Source organism: Pezoporus occidentalis, unplaced genomic scaffold (assembly GCF_034315485.1).
Source record: "Pezoporus occidentalis ecotype Australia unplaced genomic scaffold, CSIRO_AGI_Poc_V1 ctg126, whole genome shotgun sequence".
In the NCBI taxonomy this organism is placed as follows: Eukaryota; Metazoa; Chordata; class Aves; order Psittaciformes; family Psittacidae; genus Pezoporus; species Pezoporus occidentalis.
The window spans coordinates 1,748,702-1,768,294 of NW_026913060.1; the positions used below are offsets into that span (position 1 = coordinate 1,748,702).

At 39.9% G+C, this 19,593-nt stretch overlaps 1 protein-coding gene across 1 annotated transcript in view; it reads right to left on the reverse strand.

Annotated features, from left to right (window-relative positions):
- Window positions 1-9,459, reverse strand: part of GYPC (glycophorin C (Gerbich blood group)) — a 30,814-nt gene extending 21,355 nt beyond the window's left edge. Inside the window, exon 1 of the mRNA XM_062607819.1 lies at window positions 9,250-9,459. Within this exon, the coding sequence (XP_062463803.1) occupies window positions 9,250-9,283 (34 nt within the window). The 5' untranslated portion in view covers window positions 9,284-9,459. The remainder of the gene's footprint in view (window positions 1-9,249) is intronic.
- Window positions 9,460-19,593: the final 10,134 nt, after the last annotated feature.

Here is a 19,593-nt window from a genome sequence, read left to right on the forward strand (position 1 = left end):
GGCTGCCCAAAGAAGTGGTAAATGCTTCATCCCTGGCAGTGTTCAAGGTCAGGTTGGACAGAGCCTTGGGCAATATCACAGAATCACAGGGTCTAGGTCTAGGGTGAGGCGTCCCTGTCCATAGCAGGGGGTTTGGAACTAGATGATCTTAATGTCCTTTCCAACCCTAACTATTCTATGATTCTGTGAGTTTTCCTTGTTTTAAGAATAATTAGGCATCCTGACATTAACCATACTTGAGCTTTAGTGATGGAGAACACACTTCTCAGTGGGAGATGGGAGATTGTCACAGGCAATCAAAAAGTTTTCAGAATTGATCCCTTCCCATTAAGAGGACCCAGCCTGCACAAGAAGGCCCTACAAAGTACCTTTCTCCTCCTTGACTTACTGCAGTTCTTCTTGGCTATGCTGATGTTAGTAGAAGCCATTGACTGGAGCATGACTGCTCCAGCTCATGACTGGATCAAGAAGAGGATCAGTAATAAGAAAAGCGACAGGGTGTGCAGAGCACACTCAGTGGTTTTGAAAAAAGATTGAAAGAACCATAGAGAACCATGACTTCTTTTTGTCTGAAAGCAAAGGGGAAGCTGGAAAGGAAGTACGGTGTTCAACTGCAGTTTTATTTCCTGATCTTCTCTACTCAACACCTTATGCAGGGTTTTCTGTAAATATGAAGCATAATCCTGTGTATACCCACCTGTTTCTGTTACTAAATTGCCATTAGTAACTAGTAGTATAGGCTTCTTTCAAAAAGTCCCCAGTAAGGGTAAAATTGGATTTCCATGCAACAGAATCCAAAAATCAAAGTCTACTGTCAGGATTTTCCAAAGTATGGAAATTCAAGAGAGACAGACAATGATAAACTCTCCCAATAGTGTAATCCAGGATATAAAAACATGTCTCGGGTTGTAAATAAAAATTCCTATGTTATGACAGGAAATATCTGAAGGGAGGAGGTGTTGTTTCATAGCTGGCTGTCAAGATGACAGAGCAAAGAGAAACCAATGGAGAAAAGGGAGATGGAAGGGAGGGCAACTCCAAAGGAAAAAAGGCCTCACCCCAGAGGATGACAGGGGAAGATTTATGTCTTCCTTGCATGTGCTTTTATTCCTTCCCACTGCCAGGACTGTGGAAGGTCCTTGAAAGAAGGGAGGAAATGACATTTAACAGCTGGGACATGTGTGTCTCTCCTATGTTGAGATATGAGCACTTACCTGTGGGCTGAGAAAGGGAGAGACAGGAAGGACTGGGAGATGCAGATATCTACAGTGGGCAACTTGAGAGGGCAAGTGTAAAGGAGAGGGGCTGATAGAGACTGCTCTGCTCTCTGAGAGCATCCTTGCATCACAGATACATTAAGAATTTAGTTTTCTGCTCTCTGTATTGAATAGGACAGGGACTGTGCTCATGAGATTTAAATGAACCATCAATAGTTAAAAGAAAAACCTTTGCTAGCTCATAAATACTGGTTATTAAAGCCTCAGGAAATAACAGACTTTACAGAAAATGAAATTTCATAATAAATTGGTAAATTTCTAGCTCTAATACATGCTAAGAAAACCTTGAAAACAGAATTCAACAATATACCCATATAGATCCCAGAAGACAGAAATAAAATATAAAAAATCCAGAGTGCCATTTGAAACACACTTCAGAATTTCTGAAAACATACACAAGTTTTCTGAATTCTTGTATGACCCCATTTTTATGGTAACTCTTCTCAATTCACTAGAAATATTTTTCCTTGTACTCATTCATACATATAACATATTAATCACTGGTGGTTAAGTACGCGATTTGTGGGCTATTTGCTTTACCTAAGGATTATTTGGTTTAGCTAAATTTGGTCATCAAGAGCTGCTTTTTCATCTCTTATTAAATGACTGAAATTTTTGAAACATCCAATTAGCAGATGAGAAACATCTTGCTTTTGTGATAGTAACAATACCTTTTCAAAGAAAACAAGCTTATTTCCCTTGTGTACAGAGAATAAATTTGCCTACACAAAAGGATCAAGTTAACCTGGAGTAGCAATTCTGTAAAACCTATTCCAGTATAAATCAATTTTTCTAGAACTGTTTGAGGTGGATAATATGATTGAATTAATTCTTGAATAAGTATTCTCTTTCCAAAGGAGAGTAGTTATTCTTTAAAGAATAACTTTTATTTCAGCATAAGTATGCTAAAATTATGAGTTTTCTAGAAACACCACAGATGTATTACTAGAGGAACAGAAACCTGGCCAAATTTTCTGTCTGCTTGAGGTTTAATCTTGCACCATTCCCTGGCTGAAGAAGAGTGCAGACTTTTCCTTTCCTGTTCTGGATTCTCCCCTTTTAAATAGCTTGATCCATAAGGGACATCTACTTTCTCCTTGTTTCCTGAGTCACCATCATTATTTTTATCTGGATCTTTGCTTATGTGGACATGGGCATTGTAATAGTATTCAAGATGAATCCAGGCAAATATTGTAGATGCTAAAATTCAAACCATGGAGTGATTCAGTGTCTATACCATCATGAGCTGCTAGACTCTGAAAGTACAGTCAGCGAAGAGACACCTGAATCTGGCATCTGCAAGGGATAATTTGCATAAGGCCGTTTTGCTAATGTTTTACAATATCATATAAAAAGATATTTTGTAATGTTTTCCAACTTTTTGTATATAGTCCAAGTCATCTTTTCGCTTGCTTTCTTGTTACTGAGTTTATGCCTCTGTGATGCCTTAAAAAATCTAATAATTTTTTCTGCTACTTCTGAAGGTTATCTACCATATAAAAATGGAAGCATGAGCTTGTGAGTATTGGTCTGTGAATAGAGGTGTGTTTGGGTAAAGAAAACTCTCCAAACCAAGATATCTGACCAGTGAAAAGCTATATAAGTATTGAAAGGGTGGTGTGTGTGTGTGTGTGTATATATATATGTGTATATATATATGTCTCTCTGTGTATATGTGTGCATACAGATTTGCAGTATATCTACATACACTCTGTGTGTATATATAGGTACAAGGTACATATATAAAGAGCTTAAATCTATCTTCTAGATTTGATGTTACCAAAATAGTCTGTTTGCAAATCTAAACCCCTACACATATGTAAGGACTTGATGTCTGCTTCTGCATTGTTGTGACCTTGTCATACGTGCTCTTTATAATGTGGACCACCTCGTAAAACTAGACATTTAAAACATTCAGTAACCTTTATCACACAAGATAACATGGAGCTGTCTCAGGGTGTGTTCAAAAGCCCCCCTGCAACTTACTGATAAAAAGCTTAACTCTATTTCAGGCTTATCGGAAGAAGAAAGAAGTAGACCCTCATGAAATAACTGAATTTGTTGGGTTTTCTTCTACGAAGAAAAAGAGAGGGAAAGGGAAGGTGGATGGCGTGTGTGTGTGTGTGTGTGTGTGTGTGTTGGAAATCACTTTAAAACTTCAATGCAGTAAAACAAGTTTAAACCATTGAGATTTTAAATGAAGTTTTCTGCTTCATCGGGAAGAACCCTGTGGTGAAACATATGTCAGAGAAAAAGAAGATATAAGAAACTGGACTCCTTTGCAGATGAGAAGATTAATTAAGAGGAAAATCACTTGGCCAGGTGTCTCATTGGTGAAACCACACGTGCAAGGTACATCTGCAATAAGGGAGCAGCATAGCACAGACAGTGCATTTTACTTCCGTGCTAACATGGAAGAGAAAGAAATCTGGTGTGAATTAGATCATGCTGACTCTTGGAGAAACAGAGGAGTACAGATCTTATTTCAGCTAAAAATTATAAGCAGCATGTCTGTTGTTATAATGTTGTAGTATCATTACTTGATGTAGTTAAGTTATGGGTTACAAATAAATTATCCAGAGAAGACAGTCCTTTTCTCCATTTGTGTTCATAAATTTTTGGGAAATCAAACCTGATTTCTCCAAGTGCCAATTTTCTTCATTCACCAAATAGTTTTTCAGAATGCTTAGCAACTGGTGAATTTTTCATCAACTTATTACTAGGCTAACAGTGTCAAATTCATTTCACTTTGGAACTTAAGTCTTTCAGAAGTAAAGTAGTCTTTCAGAAGTAAATAAAACACACTCTGCTGTTCAAATACTTGCCCACTGAAGGTGCTTATATATTCCTTCACTATGGCATCTGGGTGTCCCCCAGTTTTTCATGCGTTTCCTATCACAACTTGGATGTGAAGGGAAAAAACAAACAACCCACAAAAAACCTCCAAACAAACCAAAAATCACCAAACCAAACCACCACCAACAAACAAACAAACCCTCCTACCATGTAAATAAATATCCTACCAGTGCCAAACACCGTGTTTAAATGTTTTCTGATCTTTCTGTGGGAAACAAATAGGCCAGTTGCTAAATGACTTCTGTCTTTTTCTCAGGCATGCATTACAGAATTAGAGAAGTGGGAAGCAAAGAACTGTTGCCCCAGTGGATCTACTGTAATCAATACTAACTTCTACCTACTGGCTGCTATAAAATGCTTTCCCATAAGCAAAAGCTGCCTCTCCAGGAGTGTCTCTGGAAAACAGTAATTTCTCGCCTACCTGTAATCTGTCCTCTCTATGCGGTCTACCAGTCTTTTGAAGAAAGGGTGCCTGTACAGAACCTAGCACAATCAGATCCCTCTGTTGCCTTGAATTTCTCTGTACCATAGGAATACTAATCCCTTCCCAACAATAGAGACAGGCACTCCACAGACCAGACACACAAATGGACTTTCATTAGAGAATGCAGTCCCAAAAGCCTGTTTTACAAAAGGCTTTGCTGATTGGACTCAGTCATTTGAACAACAGTGGATACAGGGTATATTCCACAAGAGCCTAGAAAGAAAGGTGCAGCAATATCAGCAACAAGATGCAGATACTACACAATTCTGTAATACTAATAGGCTTAAGCACATAACCAGCCATAACCTGTTTGGTTGGTTTTTACTATTTGTGTGTGTGTGAAAAGCAGTGCCCAGAAATGCTGAGAGCTGTGCATTTTAAAAAAGTAGACTCCTATTTGGGTGGACTCCCTCCCGTCTATTCCCTCCAGCTTAGTGGTTTGTCAACATTTCTGCTGTTAATTACTGAAATTTCAGGTGCATTTTGAGCCTTTCAATTTGCAGATTTTCCTAACATCTCAGGCAATGAGGGTGTCAGGAAGAGCCTGCGGTATAAAGCCAGATTTTACAATTCAAATGCACATGCAATTCATATGTGGTGGGAAACAAATATACAAGCAGAAGCATTCAATTTACATAAACGTTTCTGGGACATATTTTGAGACTTCTGTGCTAAAAATGAGAGGTTATTATAATCTATATGTTTCCTTGTTTATAAATGCTTACAGGTTTATCTGTGAAGACCAAAATTTTCACAATCAATAGCCTCCAATTTTGTTTATTAGTTACTGTCACAGACAAGTGCTTCTGTTGATTAAGGGCAATGAAATCAGATCTATTGCCAAGGCAGTGAATAACACAATTAAAAGTCTACAGGAATCAGTTGTGGCTTTTCACAGACCCTGCGTGCAGGTAAATGGTATTGCTCCAGGAACATTTAAAAGACCATGAGTTGGGGGCCATTTTTGCCAAGATCTCAGCTTCTTTTGGGGGGACAGCCTACACATACTTGAATCTTTTTCCAGAAGCCTTAGCTGTCACTGCCACAGGGGAGAAGCTGGGCATGATGGAGTCAAAACCTGCTCATGGGTCAGAGGCAGCACCAGCATCTGCTCCCCCAAGCAAGCACAGGGCTTGCCTCTGGGCTATGGCTGAACTGCAGCTGGCAGCACAGATGGAAAAGCATACAGATCATAAGGCTTGCTTTGCTTCACACTGTTTCTGACCCTCTTCCTCTCTCTGCAGCTGGGACATAGCCCGAGATCCAGTCTTACCTCCTGATCTCCTTTTGGGCCAATTGTTCTACATAGCACAAACCATGCTGCTTCTCTACCCACCAAGAAGGAAAACCTTATCTGCTGGAAGCTGATGAGGAAGAGAAGCCTCCACAAACTGCTTTCCTTAACCACTAATTCCATGACAGCTGGCATTTGAAGTATAGAAGGCCCCAGATAAAACATTCCCAGCATGCCAAGTACAGATTAAAGCCTGTAAGGTGCAGATCTCCAAGTGGAGGAACACCTTTGACCCCCAAAGATGGCTTTGCAAAGATGGCTTTGCTTCCCCAGACTGAACATTCAACAAGGTGATGTTTATTTGCATGAGCTCTTCACCTCATTTGAGCTGTCCCATTGCCTCAGAACTGGGTCACTGAAATCTAAAAGAGGACAAAAGCTGCAGTCTGGACAGAGGTTGGCAAACCTGGGTAATTCCTCAGGTTTTGTCAGTCTTATTTGTTAATAAGTCAGGCAGATACTGCCTGTACATCTTTGCAGAGGTGGGAGGAAGCAAATCATTCTGGCAATGCACTTAAACATCAGGACGTTCACATTCCTTCAGTCAGGCTACGTCTCTTACATCAGAAGAAAAAAAAAACAACTGCAGATAAACAGCAAGATATTATATTGAATTAGAGCCAACAAAATTCAAGCCCAACTCCAGTATGGGTTTGGTAGCAGACATCTTTACTTAAAAATTCTATTTTATTCCAGCCACATTTAAAAATGTCATTAACAATGAATGATGAAGTAAATATACACACACTGCCTAACATCAGTAGGCTGAATTACTAGCTCCCTCGCCTCCCTGTTGAGTGCACAGGCAGCCCACTCAGAGCAACGGGATATCTGAACAGGACATGGGAAGTACACGAGATTAGGTGGTGAGATATCCCTGTGTAAAGGCAGAATACATTTTCAGGGTTCACAGAGCTGAATATTTTAAATCTGAAACAGTAGTCTGCTCCCACCTGGATTGCCAGGATCATACTGTATTTATAGAATGAATAAAAATTCCTTGTCGTCCTGAGTGAATACAAGGAGATAAGCAAAGAACATGAGCAATTAGATAACTTAACACTGTTCAGTTTACATCAGCACACAGGTGCTCTATGGACTCACCTGCAGGTACTCAGCAATGAATTAATACGTTCAGTACAGTCAAAGATTTTTGCTGTTCCTTTATGTTTTTTCACACACATTTCAATATTTTCACTATGGTTATGAAGCAAAGTTGTTTTCCCAATTACTCTTCCTCTCTGGCAAACATCTGCTCTTCATGCTGTGCAGTGCCTGTCAACACACTGATCTTTCAGTATCTTGTTTCTTGCAAAAACTGATTGAATTTTACAAAGAAATAACACTCTTTCCCCAAGACATACCTCCAAAACCTCAACCATTATAAAAAAAAAAAAAATGCACCAAACTTGCATTGTACAGGAATATAGTGCTATCAGATTTTCTTCTAATTTAATTTAATTTTTAATCTGCAAATTCAATCGATGTCATTTGAAAAAAAGTAAAAAAACAAAACCAACACCCAACCAGAGACAGGTTGAAACAAAATACAAGAGTACAGGAACATTCTGTCTGACTCAATAATGGAAAATATGACAGCAAATAAAGAATAGATAGTCACTATTTTTCAGTCAGAATACTTCCTCTAGCAAGACTGTAAGACAGTTATTTTCTCTGGCAATCATATGATTCTAAAGTGATTCAAGCTGAGAATTCCTGTCTGGATTTTGGAAAGAACAAGAGAACCTGATGCATCAGCCTTTTTCATTATGAACAGGCAAAAGGCACCATGGGGTGCTGACTCCTCATCCAGATCCACTCTAAGTCCTTCTGTGGGGTCTGCTGACAACCTAGGTCTGTCAGGGAAGTGATTTGTAATGTATTCAGCACTGTAGATCTGGTCCTGGTCTTGCCACCAGGCCAAGCCTGTCACTAAAGATACAAGACTGGATCTGGACACTTGTTGATATTGAATAATGAGCAAAATGCTCCACAATGAGTGATGACCACCCTCTTGAACGCGCTTGGTTAGCACCAACAGCAGTAATTTACTCAAGCTTTTTCAAACCCAAACTCTCAGGAACCTGAATTAGCATGCACATTTTTTCCTATCAATAGTAGAAAAAAAGTTGTAATGGAAACGATAGAAAGCAAGGTATAGTATTATGAACTGCAGAATAAAACAAGAATAAAATATAATACAAAGCTAGCATCTAATCTTTGTTGTTGGTTAGAACTTGCAAAGAGGACTAAAGAGTAAATAGAAATTGCTGATCAGGATTCCAGAGATGCTGCTCATTGTGCCATTTCTGCTGGATCAGCCTGCCTTATTCAGAGCTTGGGAAACATTGTCAGTGTCAACATCCATAAAGAACAAATATTCTTACACCAGTCTCTGGATCAAATCCTGAACTGCAGGCAGCTCCCACAGTGATGCCTGTACTTTCTGCCTTTATTACTGATACCACAGAATCATAAACAATTCTGCTATTTGCAGTTTATTAAAAATAATACAAAAATACTCTCTTGAACTAAACCAGGAAAGATTATACTAAAGCCATCAAAGAGCTATGGAGGTATTGAAGCATCAGGAGTTTTCCCACTGACTTTTCTCGGTTATCAAATCAGAATCCAATGCCTTCCCCTCCACTGTTTTTTTTAATACTGTACCAAAATGAATGCTGCCATGCTGCAGCTGAGCTTCTGCTCATTTGACTGTTTGGGACAAATTCTTTCTTTTAAAATTTACTGAAATATGCAGTGCTACGCCAGCAGAGGACTCACCCTCCTGTATTCTCTCTTGCTGAGAAACTAATTTGCTTGTCCTAAAGCCCACGTTTCTAAATTTCCAGGAGCATTGTGGCTTTAAATAGAGACTGTCAGTTTGTGCCTTGCATCTCATATTACACACAGACAGCTTGAGACTCTAAACACAAGCTGGGCAGCACCATTAATAACTTAGAAAAGCATCAGTATGCTTTCGAAATGTTCCATATTTTCATTCCTGAAGGCGGGGGGGATGGAAAAACATTCAAATGAAACTTTTCTAAGTCAGGGTTTAGGCGGAAATGTTACTAACTTTGCTCGGTCCCATTCAGGAGCCAGAGTTTGCAGTTTGTTTCGGTTCTTCACAGACACGCGCGCGCACACGAACACAAAGAATAAAAATGGAAAAGAGTTTTATCAAAACTTTTTTCTTCAGTATTAGTCTCAGGCATTGTTTTTTTTCTTTTTTTTTTTTTTTTTTTTTATATATGAATCGTTAGACAGTCTTTTCCTTAAGCAGCAGACTGATAAATCCACTGCTATTGTAAGGAGAGGGGGATAAGGGTACTCACGTGGTTGAGATGTCGCATTGTTTTGGTTACTCATAATTTATGCCTTTGAAAAATGCCTTATTTGTGTTGACAGTCTCTCTTCCCTGCTCAGAACCGACGGCGGGATTGAACAGAACAGCTGGAAGAGCCCGAGAAAATGCTCCTCTTGTTCGGGCTCTCCTTGCCTGGCTCCTGACCCCTTTACAACTGGAAAAGGAAACAGCACATGTGTCATTCTCTTTTAGCCTGTGTAGCTCACATGAGCGGGGAGGGGCACCCATTTGCAGATAGCAGTAACTGTATTCAAGTTTTGCAAGTCGGATGTATTCCACCCCTTTGCTTTTAATAGCCAGCAGCCAGTAGAAAGAAAGTGCACTTTTCATTCTTAGCCAAATCTAGACGCACCTATTAGATTTGCTTCCCAAACCCCTGCCCACCACTGTTGATATTATTTAAGTGCAAAACTTGCTGCTGACTCCCTTCCCAAACTCCCTGTCATCAGTGGGTGAGACTGGAAGTAGAGCTTTCAATTTTCCTTGCCCAGCAGCATCCTTAACACTCCCAGTCTAACTAATTCTGTCCTTTTAATGGGTGAAAATTGAGAATGACATTTACTGACATTTACTGGGTTAGAGTAGTTATGCCAGCATATAGCACAACTCTACACTGTGCTGAGAACAAGGAGGAGCTGGTGGCTGTGTCAGAGGCTGAAGCACAGGTGGCTCCAGTCCTGGCTCTGACACAGGTTTCCAGTGATACCTTGGGCAAACCATTTAATCTCTGCCTCAGTTTACCATCTGTAGAATAAAGATGATACAACTGTTTTCCTTCCAGTCTTGGTTTCTGTATTTTAATCTGAGGGCAGGAATTGTTTATAAATAGGATATATTTATTGGTCTGCACAGGTTAATTTACTCATACTCTGCAGCAAGCTTTTCAACCTGGACTAAGCTACTAGCTCCCTCATTTATACTGCTAGCATTTAAAGCTATCCGTTTGGCTATCTGCATGCTATACCGCAATCAGCAGCATGTAGTAGTTTTCACTGTGTATACACAGTCAGCCTGCAGTTCACATGGACTAGGAATTCTAGGTCATACCAAAATACAAGCAATTTATAATGCATATGTCTTAGACACTAAGAAAAGGGGACAAAGTTTCCATTTTCCTGGTCTCTGTGAGTCAGGATGAATTAACCACCTGCCCACGACAGCAAAAACACAGTAACCATCAGAATGGAAGTGGAAAAAACCAGAGTCATGAAATTCAGGCTGAGACTCATCCTGTTTTGCAAAACTGTCACAGGATATTTCTGTAAAATCACCTCAGTGACCTCCTACAAGAAATGAATGCTGAAAACTTGGTTCACAATATTTATTTAACAACTATAGGATGGATAGAAGAGTGACTTATTTACATGCTAATGACAAATAAGAGCTTGTTTGTGAGCAAGGATACAGTAAAGGACATCGATCAACATTTTGCACACTCTGTGGTAGAGAGCCCTGGAATATTTAGTGATAGACAGAGCAAAACCTGACATTGCTCATTGGCTTCAACTCTATAGCACAACACTGATTTACACCAGATAGCTTCTCTATGAAAACGGTGATGGGAATGTTATCTATTACTTCCTCTTCTTCTATATTTGAAGCACAGTGTGCACAGGTGAAAATGGAGCTTTCTGTCCTGGGCCAAAAGAATTATCATCAGGCAATGTTAATACATTTAAATCTTTCATCATCTTGATCTCTGAGAAATTTTGGAACTGTCAAGAGAAGACTTCTTGGCCTCCACAGATGAACTGAAGGATGAAGGTATTGATGCCTTCATTATGTTAGTGCCAGTGGACTAGACCCTTCCTGGGAATTTTCTGTATGCCAAATGTCATACAGGCACCCAAGTGGGCCGCACTAAACTGAGCCTGGTTAGCTCCTACTGCTTGACCCCTCTGCATCTGTGCAACATGTCCTGCATCTGTCTTCTTTGTTCCTATAAAGGCTACTGTCCTACCATCCAAATCACTGAGAGAGTTATACCCAACTTTACATGAGACGATTCTACCAGAAGCATTTTCCACAAGGGGAAATCCCCTTTAACACACTGATATCTTCATCTTCTTAGGACTTTCTTTGCTTATTGGGATTCCCAAGAAATCAGAGAGCAATTTCCCAATGCTGTTGCTTGCTCTCAAGTAGGCCATTAAGGAGATTCTCCCTGACCTTTCCCACTCATCGTTAATGGGAAATATGTGAGGTTGAAAGGGAAGTGAGCACAACAGCTCCATGCAGCCCAGCATGCTTCCGGAGGAGCTTGAGACCGGGGCACAAAACAAAGAGCACCCCAGTGCTCTCTGCCTGCCCTGACCCTCAGCAGACTGCCCCTGGGGGACCAGGAGGCATCAAAGGAACCCAGAGCAAAAGATGGGAGTGGAGTGGTGGTGTGGAAAATAAGTGATTAATCGTTAATGTCCTGCTTGTCTGACTCTCTCCTAAACCTTAAATACAGCAGCTGCTTCTAGCAAAAAAAAGCCCCTCCTCCAAAGGCAAAACAGTGAAGATAACACAAGGGTAGCTGAAAGCATTTTATATCTAATGGCTATGGCACTCAGAAAGGATCCACCAGATCTGTGGAATAACAAAGGTATGCTGGGAAGTGTGTGGCTTTCATCAGCCAATTACCTATCTTCTGGGGCCACCATACTTCCGTCAACCCACAGAAAAAGTATTGGATCCTGCCCTGGTGAATACTTTTGTATGTCCAGCTCAAGAGTGCTTTTCTAAGCAAGGAAATCAAATGTCCCTTTTTATCTCAGTGGTGTTTTTAGATGTGTCAGTCCTTTCGGGTCCAAGAGTGCTTGTTCAGAAGGGGGACCTCTTTTGCCTCTGATACTGCAACTTATCCTACTCCTAAGAAGAGCTATGTAATGAATTCATAGTCAGGCCCACACGGTTGTTCTCTTTGATATCTCACTCCAAGATAAATGATATTTCAGTCATTCAGGCTTGGCAAGCCAATGCCATGTGCTGCAGCTGTTGTTCTCAACAGGAAAGGGGTGTGTGTGTGTGTGTGTGTGTGTGTGTGTGCGTGTTAAACTGCACTCAAAGCTAAATAAATAAATAAGCCAAAGGAAAAAGTATATCTTCAGGAAGCTATGCCTGACAACAACAGGACAACACACTAGAAACCCCTGTCTTCACTGGATTTCCATGACGAAACTTAATGCAAAATCTGTAATCTCAGCCTGTAAAAACTGTGGCAGGATTGAAAGAGGCTTAGTGGAAAACAGAGTAATAACTCTTGTTGTCCACCCTGCACAGCCTCTCAGCCTCAGAGAGGGTGTTTGGACCCACCACCTGGACATTTGAGGAGAGGATGTAGCACTGTCTGAAGCAACTCTTGCCTAGTTGCAAGTTCAAGATGGGCCTCATGCCCACGCTGATGGACATATTTGTGTGAGCTAGTGGTGTATCCCACCAGGCCATGTGCCACCGTCACCTAGCCAGCTGGCATGAGAGGTGGTGTTGGCTCTCTTCTTTCCTCTGCTGGCTACGTGCTTCGAGCTGTCTTAAACATGCCAGGTTGGTGAGCTATGTGTGGTTGGGATGGATCCCAAACTTTGAAGACTTTCTGCAGGTCAAGTAGAGGTATAACTATGGTGCATCAGAAGCTAGGCTGAATCTTGAAGGAGGGATACTTTTATATGAGAGATTCTTCAGGAAAGCGGTTGGCTCTGGACACTCTGTGAAATACCATTTTCTACTGATTACCTTCCTCTCCAGCTCTGGAAGGAATAACAGTCTATTTATTTGTTACCTTGTGCAGCAGGATCTCCCACCCTCTTCCCCCCCCCCCCCCCCCCCCGAATTTAGTCCCCTTGTTTCCTTCCTGTTTCCCATTTATTTTTGTGCTAAAATGGTGGAGATTAACTCAGGTCATGCAGAATGAAACCTTTGTGCCCATGCAAAAGGGACCAAAGTAGACTTATTACCCAGGATGGACTGTGATGCCAGTACAAATCATATCTCTATTTTTACCACCCCTCTGACTTCTACTTGAACCTTTGAGATATATTTATATATATGAAACCTAGCATACCCCCTGCTTTGCCTTATCTCACAACTATTTACAGTTAAAGGATGTTGTGTGCCTGTTTGTGTTTAAGGCATCCTCCCTTAGTCTGTTAGTTTATTTGGGGTAAGTTCTTTTCCATTTGTGTCTTTAAATGATCTGTGTTCTTAGGGGAACCTCCAGTATCACTACAGTGCAAATCCTTCCCAAAATATGCCATCACTCTGTGAAATGGAAATATAAGGAGACTACATTTTCTCTGCAGATCTGTGCTTGGCTTTCTATGAACTGTAGTTCATTTAATGACACCGTAAAGGAAATATGGTAAGTTCAAGAGCTCGGAAGTATTGCAGATTCTCTGTGACTATCTATAATGTTGTCATAGCCAAAGATCAGATAAAATGCCTTTAGAGCCACTGATTCCTGCTTCCTCTCCAGTCTAATACCAGACACCACTGAAAACCACTGCTTATACTCTAGACCAGTCAACAGGATGTTGATATGCTGTTTGATAGTGCACATTTGAGACAGCGGTAACATAAGATGGGTAGAAGTGGACAGGGTGAATCACACTATCCACTCTTGCTGAGGTCAAGAAATCTGAGAGTAGACTTTGGTACATGCATTTCTCATAACAAAAGAAATGAAAGATAAATAAAATAATCATGCTGAATTTTAAAACAATGGGGAAGACTTGCTCACATAGACCAGAATTAAACACTGGAAGTCATTGTTCCTGGGGTATCTGGTGCAGTTAGACCTTCAGTCTGACTGAAAACTGTCATTCTTGTTTACATAATGGAAGCTAAGGTACTTAGGAAGACCTTCAGCCTCTTTTCAACACTTTCTAGTCTGGATGGATCAGACACGGATGGGACACATCCAAAGCTGAGATCTTTCATATTACAGTGTGAATGCTTTAGTCAAAGCAGTAGCTGGGGTATGTCCAACAAAGGTGCTGAATAAGTGTGTGTGTGTCATCCCTGAGTCTTATTTCCCACGTTGCAGCAACACAGAGCCTAACAGACACAGTCATATTGACAGATGATATTTCCTGAAATATAATAACACTGAGGTATTTGCTTTCATTTTTAGCTGGCATGTACTATCCTCTCTGGAGAAAAAGGCATCAGAGGAAAGCCTATTTTATTCTAGAAGTGCAAAAGGAAAAACCTCTTGCTTCTCTTAAGTTCTGTACCTCTGGTCAATCCATAACTGTCGGTCTCTATGCAGGACTGCAGACTAAATTTACTCAAAGGTACTTATTCTACCAAATTAATGCTGTCCTGGTTAATTTTTACAAGGACACTTTATAAAAACTGTGCTTTTTTCCTCATCATATTGTTGTCTTCACTTTGGTTATCAGACTGCTTTTCATAGCCTTGAGTCGATTATAAAATCAGAGATACTTCAGTGCAGACCTTAGTGTTTCAAGCCACTATCTGAGCAAAAACTGGCATGTGATAAAGGCACAGTTACATTCAGTGAAACTCAGGCACTGTAAGGACACGTGTGATGACCCCGAGACCCTGTTGCTTAGCACTGCTGCTTATCACTGCTTTAAAAATAACTCCACAAAATTCCTAACACAAGAGAAGCTTGAACTTCATTTTTCATGCATGTGGTGATTTTAGTTGGTTTTATTTTAAAACTGCAATAGTTTCATCCTGCAACTTTTCTAGACAATTATGAAGATGTTTGTGTTTACTGACTTAGTCGCTCCCTTTGTTCAGTGATTAATTAAATAACTAGAAGATGTAGTCAGCAATTCTAATGAGCTCCTTAGAACTGCAGCCAGAAAGAAGGGCTTACAAGCAGTTAGCACAGATCTGTGTCCTCCCAAGCTCCTCAGAGTGTGTTCTGATCCCTGGCTGTGATGTTTGCAAATAGGATCTTGGAGATCATTACCAAGGTGGTAGTTGGTCACCATATCTTGCAAGCAGGACATCCCTTAGGACCACAGAGATGAAGACTGGGAGCTCCCAGAGCAATGAATACTTCAATGCTGGTAGTCTTTGTTTTGGGCTTGGTCCGTTTTTTTGTGTTTGGTGGAAGGCGGGTGTTGCGTTTTTTTTGTTTGGTTGTTTGGTTTTTTTTTCTGGGTTTGGTTTGTTTGTTTGTTTGTTTTGTGTTTATGTTTTTTTTTCTTTTTTGGGGGGATTGTTTTGTTTAAAATCTTACCATAAACAATTCCTAAATAAACAGGCACAGGGTCCAGGGAGCCCTGACTAAAATCCTGGTTTAAACTTATAGCTACGGTAGAAATAATTTTTCCTTATCTGCTCACTGATGTACTCTAAGGAAAAAACATGTTTTTTTGACCCCTGCCATATGAACACATGTGTCTTCCCAATGTAGTAACGTGGCTGGATTTTACAACATCCTGCAGACAGTTCCTCCTATTGCTTTCAAAATACTATGCACGGAATTAAGCAAATGAGAAAGTGACTGTAAAACCAGAGATCCAGTCAGGACTCTTAAAGACAAAACCAAGCATCAGACATGGGATTCCCCACTGTCCTTTAGTGAGACACAAATGGGTGACTTATTTTTCCTTTTAATTTTAAAGAAAATTCACCCACCCCTGCTTAATGAGTACTTTGAATTCTCTCAAATAGTAAAATATTCATCTCACTGAAGTGGGTTTCCTAAGCCACTGATAATAAATTTGTTTTACAAGCTTTGTACAGGAAGTGGGAGAGAAAGAGTTCCCTAAGTGAAACTAAATGCACTGGTTGTTTGCTATCCTTGAGGCCCACTCCCCACTGAGTCCAGCTAAGCCAGGATATGGTCTTCAAACTAGCTTATCTGCTGTTCATTTTATTTGTGCTCAGTAAGTTTTTATACAAAATGGATATAGCTGTCTGCTGTGATGGGAGTAAAAATTTAGAATGGTGTACTCTAATAATAGATTGCATGCTGATCATTTTTCTACTGCAGCAAAGGCAACTCAGCTGTATCTGATTGGCACTACTTCAAAATTTTTTGACACTCAGCAGGAGAAGAATACAGAGCTGCAAAAAAACCCCAAAACAAAACAAAGCAAAAAAACCCTCTGAAACTGCACATGCTGGAATGGCCACAAGCCCAAATGCAACAGCTTTCCAGACCCACACACAACTAATTAGGCATTGGGACACACAATGAATGCTTTTGCTGACTAAATTATACAACAAGTTTTGTTTTGTTTTAATGCAGAGTCCAAATATTTCACTCGGGATACAATATCACAGGCTTTCTTGAATCTTATTTAAATTACATGTATGCATGTGGTTGACAATTTCAGCTGCCAATTCTGCAGCACTCCCACAGATCTACTTTTTACTGTCCTTGTGTTCCTGTTCGATATGGCAGGCATTACATTGCAAGGACAAGGTGGAATGCTGAGAGTATGTAGTTTACTCTTTTCTTATAGCGAGCTGCAAGCAAACTCTACTGATACATGAATACTTCACTATGAAATATGCAATGCTTTATTTGTAAAGAGTTTTCTTCCTTATTAAATCAAAAAGCTTCCCAGGAAGTTATAAACCAGTATAATAAACATAACTACAGGAAAAATATCTGAGTAATCTAAACATATTTTTTCTCTATCAGGTAGACTAATACGAATTTTGGCTTGCAAAGTCAGACTGAAAAGACATAACAGAGCTCAGGAACATAACTGGTTTAGACTAGGAAGATTTGGGAGAGACCTTAGTTCAGTAAACTCTAGGATCACTGGGTCTTGTCAGGTTTTTCACATGCTGAAATAACATCTGGAACAATTCTGTACAGCATCAGCGCTACACTGCTGATTTGTCTCTGGGAGCTCAAACCCATATTAGCAAAGCACTGAAGAATGCCCTTATGGCTACCTTGATTTAAGACAACACAAAGCATGCTCTTAAAATTAAGCACATACTTAGGTCTCCTTCCAAGCTGAAAGCATGCTTAAAGATTTTCCTGATTACTGAAGGCTTCCTATAAATATTCATGTATGGACACTTCCTCTACCAAATTAAATTTCCTAATTAGACTCTACAGTGAAGCAATCTATTGAAGAAACTTTTTAAAGCTAAGGGGTGTCATTTTATGTAACTTCAGTGATTGATACATTAGTCACATAATCTATTCTAGTGTTCAGCCTTCCCTCCAGAGTCAAAGGAGGAGACAGAGGTTTCCAGAAGGTGATTCGTCCTGTGGCTAAAATTAGGTGCAATGAAGTACATCACCTCCAATAATTCCCTCCCCCCTACCAAGGAAAAATCCAGAACCCTTCTTTGCTGAACTCCACACAGAGACGATTATTAAAGCAAATGTAGGAATATTTAAATTTCTTACTTCTATGCTGGAACCATACTCGTCACAGGCCATCCCATTTGTATTTACCAAATAGAAATGGATGAAGGATCTGCGTTTACCATATAAAAGCATTGGTATACTTTGGAATGGCAGAATCAAATCCTTGTTTAGAAAGTGTAACTGACTATAGGCACCATGTAGCATGAACAAACCTCTCTGTATTAATTAAGTCTATTGATGTTCCATCATTTGAAATTTCACCTGCCATAATTTTTCTTTTTCCTTTTTTAAATTAAAAGAATAATTCTCAGGTAGCATTTGAAATGTCTTGTTGTTGTGGTTGACCCTGGCAGGATGTCAGGTGCCCACCAAAGCGGCTCTATCACGTCCCTCTTCAGCTGGACAGGGGAGATTAAATGGAACAAAGGCTCCTAGGTCGAGATAAGGACAGGGAAAGATCATTCACCAATTACCATCAAGGGTAAAACAGACTCGATTTGGGGAAATTAATTTTGTTTATTGCCAATCTAATCAGAGTAGTATAAAGAAAAAATATAATCAAATTCTAAAACACCTTCCCCCCCCACCTCCCTTCTTCCCGGGCTTAACTTTACTCCCGAATTCTCTACTTCCACCCCATCATCAGCACAGGAGCACGGAGAATGAGAATTGTGACCAGTTCATCATCTACCACTCCCTCCCCACAGGGGAGGACTCCTCACACTCTATAGATAGCCTAACCACCGCCATCAGCAGACCATCACCCCTGTCAGGGTGTTGCAACTATCACACCTCGCTTGTCTTTCACTACATAATTTATGGTTTCAGGTCTCGGGTCTGCACTACGGGCTGTAGGGGCGCTGCTGCGGCGCCTAGAGCACCTCCTCTCTTCCTTCACTGGCCTAGTGATTGCAGAGTTGTTTTCATCACGTTATCACTCCTGCTTCTAACTGCAATTGCTGTTGTGCGTTTTCCTCCTTCTTAACTGCGTTATCCCAGAGGCACTACCCCAGTTGTTGATGGGCTCGGCCATCTACTCTCAGTTTTAGAACATTCAGAAATTTGCTTATCAACACTGTATTAGTGCTGTGTTGCTAGATACTTAGAATACAAGTTTAGATACAGTCTTTGATGGCAAAATGGTTCTAATAAGAGTAGATTTTTTCACAGGGAGCAGTTATTTTGTACTAAAGATGTGTAATTGCAAATATTTAAGAAGTTATTTCTCTGTTTATCATATATTGGCTTGAAGCCCATCTTATTTTAAACTTAGAATTGGGAATATCCCCTAGAAAAATGAATTTCAATAGATGCCATTAAATCATACCATTTATTTATTTTTTTTTCCCTGTAGTTACCTTCAAAGTTTTGGAATTTTGCTGTACATAGAAACGTAATTGATCTTTGGGCTATAATATCACAATTTTGATATTTGTACAGATATTGCTGTGTACTTTTTGTAGGTGCAGAAATAAAGGAGAGAAAGAGGAGCTTAAATATATCTAGGTGGTTTGAACCCAGTTCCATATAAATTATTTCGCTTAGAGTATCACATCTAAAATATGAAATTAAAAATAAAATGGTAGTGTTTTGCTGATATCTGATCTCACTGAAGAGACTACCCAGATATTGTCTGTATAAATCCATTGTGGTTCACAGTGGTTTAATGACGTTTTGTCCTCCTAAGGTATTGAAAATGTGCAATTCACTTGGAAAAAAAAAAATAGATCTGAAACACCTCTACCAAATAACACTGTTTTTTATCTCATCCTGCCATGTCCTCCTGCTGGTGACTTGTTAATCATCCCTTCTAACTTCTCATAAACCAGTGCTAAAACTGCCCTGCTGTCAGTCTAGCCCAGACATAGAGTATCTTAACAGCAACATCCAGTTAGCTGTACCTTGTAGCAAATTAGCTGTGGATATATGTATGAGCAATATAGCTCTGTTTTTATCATATCAGCTAAAATTTTTGTATTGTTCACTAAAGTCAGTATTGACTTAGTAGTC